Here is an 8,205-nt window from a genome sequence, read left to right as displayed (position 1 = left end):
CAAAATATACGCGAGGGACATAATAGTTAAAAGTTCCAGAGATTTTCCCATATACGTATATCTTGCGTAGAGAAATTTAAATGTTACACGTGGTCGAATAACATTCGCGTAGTTTCAAATCTAGAACTAAATCGTCTGCGTCTGTCCAGTGAAGAGTATGTTTCAATCGAAAACAATTTACATTCCTTTATAACAGATTACTTTAATTGGTAAATTTTTGCGAGGAAGGAAACATTTCAGCCAATTGGAGGTTACCTTAAAAAGCAAATATTATAGGAAATGGTAGTGCAGCCAATCTGAAACGAGGGGAAATATACAAGATGGTTGATAAAAGGCGAATGTAAGCTGCAACGTCAAAGCCAAAGATAAATACAATATTGACTTGGAATCAAGCTTTCGTTTGACACGCAGGTATTTCACAGTTATTTATTTAACAAGTGTCAACAGTGAAAGGTTCTTGTTACATTTTTCGTTAATTGGTTATTTTTATCAAAAATTAACTGATCAGTATTTCTCCAGACGTCAATTTTTATCACTATATTGTCAATTGAGAAGGTAATTTTGCATTAATATTTCTCGTGAAAGAGTTTGCCACGTCAAGATAGTTACCCTATATTTTTATATTTTCTAAAATGTATCATTTAAATGCAAAAGTAGTACGAAGTTTTATCTCTTCAAATAATTATTTTCTATTGACAGTGTTTATTATTCGTAAAGGTCAGTTCAATTAATTCTTTGAGCTGTAACTGTTGTTGTTGGTCATTTTTTATTTTTAATGAATCGCGCCTAATTCAAAATTGTAAATTTGTGGAGATTTTACTGTTATTTTAATGTTTTATAAATACCAATTAACATTTTTTTAAATTAAAATTTTTAAGTAAAAAATGATTCAAATTCTACATATATCTGGTTAAAGCTAGTTAAAAGTTTACATAAAATTTTGTCCTTTTTGATACAACTACAAATACGAAAGATTATTAATTTACTTAAAAAAATGTAGGATCAGAAGGGAGTAAAAATTATGTTGTAGCCTGTAGTTTCTTTAAAATAAAACAAAACACATAATTTTTAAAGAACATGAATTTTCCAAGTTTTTTACATACTTTTCAATGGTATAAACATTTAAAGAAAAAAATTTTTAACCATAAAAAAGGAAATTAAAAATAAAATTTTGTTCTTTTTAAAAGGGTACATTTTTTACCTTTATTTATACTTCAAGTAAAGTTGAAATATTTTTCTACAAAAAATGTATAGTTCAAGAATACCCATACAGCAGAAAAAATTCTCTAAATATTAAAATTATATTTAAATTTAAATACAATAAAAAACATTTATATTTATTATTAGTTACGTATAAGCAGTTTCATACATTTAAAATTAATTATTCTATTTGTGGGGTCAATTATTAATTCATTTATTTAAGATACGATTAGATAAGATAATTTACTAATTTACATGTACATATTCAATATAAAGATCCTGAAATAGTAGTATTTTGTTAAAAAAATATGTTAAAATTATAAAATGATTTTATGTGCTTTTCACAATTCAACATATTACTTAAAAATTTAAATAAAGAAAAAATTTCTTTATAAATATAGAAAAAAATACTATACATAGAATTATATAATGTCTTCATTTGAGTTTTATTTATTAATTCTTTTGGAAATTTATATTATTAGTTCTCTCATAGTAATTTCCTAATTTTTTTCAATTTGTTGTTTCTAAAAAGTTAATTAAAATTAATTGTTGTTAATTGTTAAAAATAAATTTTCAAACTGGTGATATTCTCCAAAGACTGTAATAATAAATTATCTACTTTGTTATTCGTGAGAGCACATTTTTTTATGGACACTTCCTCTACTGATAAATAATGTTCTTAGTATATAAAACATAGCTCTGAACAAAATTAAATAATTATATTAGTTTTAAAAACAGAAAATTTTTTATTTAATAATAATTTAAATATTACAATAATTATTACATACATAGTAATTAATTAAATATGGTTATTTGTTTAAAAAATAATTTTAATTAAAAATTCATCATTCACTTAAATCGGATTATTTCAAAAAAAAAATTTAAGGAAGTGATATGAAAATTTTTGTATCATATAAATAAATAATTTTTGATAGTTTAAAATTTTTTCTGACAAATTAGTAAAAAATTTTTTTTTAATTTAATAAATAAAACAAAATTTAAATTAAATTTTTAAAAATTTTCTAAAAATTGCTTCTTTTAGTGAATATTATTAAAAATAATATTTTAATTTTTTAAATGTGAATTAATTATTTTTTCAGTATGTCTATATTTCCGGGTATAAATGACGTTAATAAATACAAATTATTGCATAAAAAATTTTTCGAAAAACCTTTTTCATTAAAAAAAAAAATTTATCTATTATCAGCTTTTCGCTTGGTGACTATTGCGTCATTATTTATATAGATAAATTATTCCATGGAAAGATTTTTCTACTGAAATTGTTAAAGAAATGAAATTATTTTAAATATGATAAATATTTTCTTTATTTAAAAAAAATTTCAATTTATTATTATTATATTGTTATTATTATTGAGAAAATTAATTTTTTTACATTCGTAGAAAAAAAAATAAAAATGAATTTTGAATCATTAAAGGTTATATTTAAAAAAAATATTTAACTTTGTTGACTGTAGGAAACGATTTATATAATCTTGAAAATCGTTTCTTACTCCACGTAAAAAAATGTTATTCTTATTAAGCGTTAAAAATAAAAATATGAAAGTGAGAAGATGTAAAAGTTTTGTTTCGACTGTTTCTTCGATTCTTTTTTAAATTAAAGTTAAAAACAATTTTATTGCAGTTTACTTCCTGAAAGAAAAAATTCAATAACAATGAGCAACGAGGATTTCGATCCATGCGAATGCATGTTTAATCATCATTTGGCAATGCAACGTCTTTTATCCTTTGTAAGTTGAACAATGATAAAATTTTGAATATGAAACAGTAATTTATTTTTTAATTTACTTGTAAAATTGATATGAAATTTCTGCTAAAACATGCTATCAATAAGTTATAAATATAAAGATTGTTTATTAAAATCATTGTTTTGTAAATAATATTATTTCATATTATGTAACGAATTGCGAGACAAGTCAATGTTTTTCTTATACTCAGCAGTTATTGAAATTACAACATTCTTTTTTAACAGTTGTCTTATCCGTCCATTCAAAAGATATATCAATTCAAACAAATTGTTTTCCCAAAATTTTAAATTTTTTTCAAGTTTTTTTTTAACTATAAATAAAAAAATTAAAAAATATTAAAATACTTAAAATTTCAAATTCTTTGACTTGTTTTTTTAAAAAATTGAATTTTAATTCTTCTTTATTAGTTATTCATTTAACTGAATAAATTTAATTAATTGCATTTAGTTAGATTTTGTTACTTATTAATTTATTCGAAGGATTTCAGGTGAAGTCATCCAGGTGAAAAAAAAATTTTATTTAATTTTTAATTTGGACCAATATTTTTTGTGAGAGAGGGGGTGAAATATTTGGGGTACAGAAGCTTTAAATCACGTTTTTCTCTAATCCATTTTTTTCTATAATTAACAAAACTAAACTGTAAATCACTTTTAAATTAGTACAGTATCTTTCTATTCTCAAAATGAGTTTAATTCAGACTCAATTTGATGTGCAACAAAAATTGTGTCAATAAGATGGCGCCACGTTCTATGTCGTTTAGCATTGACTCATTTTTGTTGCACTTCAAATTATCTGATAGAACTGTTTATGAGTTCAGGTTTTTTCTTTCTTTTTTCCGCATAGTGAACAATTTTATGTGCCTCATGTTTTTTTGAGAAATCAGTTGCACATAAATCCAATGTAAAAAGCTATTTTCTACGTTTACAAACAAATGCCAAGAGTGATTTTCATTTATAATTTAATAATTTTGCTTTTAAAGTGCCGAAACGTCATGGTTTGCTCCTTCATGTTCCTAATCTGTGCAACAAAAATTAATATTTTTAGTAAAATACAGTAATAAGTATTATAATTATTACTGAGTTTATTATTGTCTAAATTATTGGTCTGCCATTTTTATAAAATTGATTTATTTGCTAAAAATCAAATCTAAAATTAGGTATTATACTTTACTTTAGGCTAAAATTTCTAAGTTCTCTTAATTGATTCACTAGGACTGAAGCTAATTTTGTTATTTATTTTTGTTTGTTGTTTTTTTTACGTTTTAAGCAACAAATTTGTATCGTATAGGAAATCACAGAAACTTCATGGGCTGGCATTCATATATTTTACAATATAATAAATAATTATTTATATTTTTTGTTAAATAAAGTGTAGCAATATTAATTTAGTGAATATAAATAAATTATAAATCTGCGTGTATTAGGATTCTAATGTAACATAAAAAAAGTTTTAATGTATTACGTTGTCGTTAATGTTTTATTTAAAGAAAAGAAATATCCGTATTTCATTATAAATATTATTAATTAAACTTTATTTAAGAAATAAATAAATTAGGTATACAATTTCTAATAAATATTAAAAATTTTTAAATTCCAAGAAAACAATTTAAGTTAATACCTACAATTTTTAAGATATACATGAATTGAAATGTTACGTTTTTGATAATTTCATGGACAAAAAAATAAAATATATATATATAATAAAAATATAAAATCTTATTAAAATTTTGATTTTTGTTATTCTTCTAATTGATTGGCGCTTTACAAATTATATTTTACAATTACAATTTTGAAAATTATAATTATATTCTAGCATTAGTTACTACATTAATTGAATGTATTATTAACGATGATCAGTTTCTTAAAAGTTAAAAGATAAAAATTGAGAAAAAAATGACATGTAAATAATATGAGTTTATCCTCTTCATTTATTCATAATTTCTTTTCCGATTTTAATGGAAAATTTTATTTTTAGTTTATAACGGCTTGTTTAATTTTCTTTTTAGTTGCGGCAAACTCAGGGTTACTGTACTGACAATGAATGTTTCACCGTTTCAAGGTGTACGTATGTTTAAATAATAAATGGACAAAAATTAACTTAAAAAATTTCTATTTTCAGTTACCTATTTAAACATTTTTTTGTACTTTTCAAAAAATTTTAATAAACAAAGGACAAATAGGATGGAAAAAACAAAGAACATTATTGAAATAAATTTATTAAACAAATTATTCGAAGAAGTAAAAGAAAAAGATGTTAAAGTCTTGATATACATTTTTTCTGTATATGAATTAAAAATTGTATATTTTATTATTTTAGTGCCTGGACCGTCAAATACACCAAGTGACAATTTCTTCATGTTATTTGTGATGCTTGGGGTAATGATGATCATCTTCGCACTTAGGCCAAAATCTTTGAGACGGAAGCAACCGGATGATATGAAAGTCCCTCGTGGTGGATCAGTAAGTCTCCTTTATTTTGAAAAATTTTTTAATTCTAAAATCATTTTAATTCAGATTCTATTTCTTCATTTTACCTTTTCTTCTTTCTTATGTGTACACGGAGAGAAATAGATGGTATGAATTTATGATCTTACACGGAAAAAAATTTTACGACGAGAACGAGCTATTTGGGAATATAATTAATATAAAGGAACGAAACATCCAAAGCTGTGAATAAGTTTCACCGCAGCAGCCGAAAGTTTATCCAATTCGGTTATAGTGAATTTAGAGTTCAATCTTTCTGATCAGCCATTTTGTCAATACAATATCGCTGGTTCATTTTTGACGAAATGTTTAATTGTTATGGCGAAAAAATTTTTTTTCCGTGTAAGATGGTAAAAAGTAGATGTTATCCGGTATTATCATTATGCTACTCGATACTATCAAAGATGTTACAAAAAGTATGGTTATGTTACCCACTACAATCAAGACGTTACTCCGTACAATCTGGATTGTAACTGATAGAATCTAGATTGCTGTCCGTATATGTAAGATCCAATATGGAACCTGGTACTATCTAGATAGTACCCCGTACCATCTATTTCTCTCCGTCTAACTATTCCTTCACTTGCTTTCTAATATCTTCTACTTAAACAATAAAAAACACTATTTTTTAAATTCACTTATCCTTTCTTTCTTTCTAAAATTATTTTGAAATCTTTTATGGAAAAATTAGGGTTCAAATGATGACCCTCCAACACCACCAACAATTCACTAAGGACCAAAAAAATAACATTTGGCGAGGATTTTGATTGCAGTTTTAATCACTCAACGATTTAACTAACAATCATTAAATTTGCATTTGACTGGAACACCAATGGACACGAATTTTAAAAAAGTATTACTAACAATGGAGGCTAGAAATTGAAAAATTCAAATTTCTACCAAATGATAGAAGACAGAGAGAGAGAGAGAGGGGGGGGGGAGAGAGAGAGAGAGAGAGAAATAGAGAAAAATAACTAGTTATTTGATAAAATTTTGCATAAAAAATGTCTGTTGAAAAACATATCTTTAAAAGATATTTTAATAATGAGAATTTTTAAATTTGATATATTTCATCGTTCCTAAAGAATTTGTAAATAGAGAAAAAATCTACACATTTTTCTACTGTTAGAAGTCGTTAATAGAAATCGACACTAAAATATGCTATTCTTGACTTTTTCTTATTATTAACTTTACTTAAAAAACGAAATTGTCTTACTTTAATTTAAAATATATAAATCCAGTATTAATTGGACTAGTCTTTCTAAAAATTATGTGATCTAGATATCACAAAGAATTGCAGTAATTGCTCACAAAATACATTGGAAATGGCCTACTGTTAATTTTTCCTATATTTTCAGATTTATTATTTCCAAGTAAAGTTATAATTTAGTTAAGCTCAAAAATTAAGTAGTTTAGCTGTGATTCGGGTTTAAACTTACCCCCTAATTTTTGGTAAAAATTATTAATGTATGTATATAAAATGAAACCTTTGAGAATTACCCCTTGTGCAATGGAAAAATTACCGGTAAACCATTTCTAATACATTTTGTGTAGGGTCTTTTATGACAATTACTACAACTAAAAAAAAAATAACACACAGTAATAAAACTATCGAAATTTAAAAAAAGTTATTTTTTCAATTTATTTAGAGAAACTTGGATAATTCAAGAGATGATTTTAATAAATTGATGTTTGTAGATCAAATTATCGATTTTTATAAAAAAAAATTTCATAAATATCGATTTGATCATTGATATTTTATTATGATATTATATTGCCAGTAAAAACCCCAAGATTTGTGAAGAAAAAAAAATTATTTCACAAGTGGGGATTTTACTTGCAAAAAGAAATTTATAATTTTTTAAAACAAAAATGCTATTTTTAATATATTATCTTTATTTATGTAAATTTTTATTGGGGCTGGGATAATTTTAGTTCAGTTTTTAAAAAATTGTTTTCAATGATAATAATAATAATAATAATAATAATAATAATAATAATTATTATTATTATTATTAAGAGAGTTTAGTTTTTAAAAAATCTACTATTTAATCCAAGGTCTTTCATTCTTTAATTAAAGTTTAAATTAATTTAAGTAACATATAATTTAATTTGGTGTAATGAATATATAGGTATTTTTTCGACACATATGTAGATAAAAAAACGCCAGAATCTCTGAATTTTAAAAAACTAGATTTGATTTGTTTATTTGAGGAAAACAATCTTTTTGGAAAATATTTTCTTCTATTGTGCAGAATTATTTCATGTCTCGTTTTCATTAAGGGGAAAATAAAACTGAAAAATACAATTTTAATTGGTATCATTTAAATCCGTTAATGTAATTCGAGCAATATGTGAAAATTTGATAAAACTTTAAATTTTTACCTTTAAAGTACAAGTATATCTGTTTCTACAAATGAAAATAATCTCAAAGATTTTGTACATTCCTGCACAATATTTTCAGTAATAAAAATCTCAAGTTTTCTTATGTCAATAATTTTTCTTTCTTCATCCTTTTTTCTCATTTATATAAAATGATTTTATAAAACTTTGAAAAGATAATTATTTTTATTTTTAAATACATAATGTATATTTAATTATTATTATTGATTTAAATTCAAAATTTTAATTAGAAAATAAAGTTTTGATATTATTTTTGATATTTTCAAGATTGAAAAACCACAAAATTGTATAATAAAAGAAAAATAACAGTCTACCAGGTTGCTTAATTACTTTTAAAAACTCTGTAATCAATA

General features: G+C 23.3%; 1 protein-coding gene across 2 annotated transcripts; it reads left to right on the top strand.

Moving 5' to 3' along the window:
- Positions 1-243: 243 nt before the first annotated feature.
- On the top strand, positions 244-7,937 carry LOC127286247 (small integral membrane protein 14). 2 transcript variants are annotated; one of them, XM_051312620.1, is made up of 5 exons: positions 244-411; positions 2,843-2,948; positions 4,972-5,026; positions 5,283-5,425; positions 6,141-7,937. In XM_051312620.1, the coding sequence occupies exons 2-5, from the start codon at positions 2,874-2,876 to the stop codon at positions 6,180-6,182; spliced, it is 315 nt and encodes a 104-aa protein (XP_051168577.1). In that variant the 5' UTR covers positions 244-411; positions 2,843-2,873; the 3' UTR covers positions 6,183-7,937. The 2 variants fall into 2 exon arrangements, with proteins under 2 accessions (XP_051168577.1, XP_051168578.1); XM_051312621.1 differs by having other exon boundaries at positions 299-555.
- The last annotated feature ends 268 nt before the right edge of the window (positions 7,938-8,205 follow it).

This window comes from Leptopilina boulardi, unplaced genomic scaffold (assembly GCF_019393585.1).
Source record: "Leptopilina boulardi isolate dan_hultmark-lab unplaced genomic scaffold, ZJU_Lbou_2.1 LbouV2_351, whole genome shotgun sequence".
NCBI lineage: Eukaryota > Metazoa > Arthropoda > Insecta > Hymenoptera > Figitidae > Leptopilina > Leptopilina boulardi.
The sequence above is the reverse complement of the archived record's forward strand: the minus strand, read 5'-3'. Positions and strand labels throughout refer to the sequence as shown.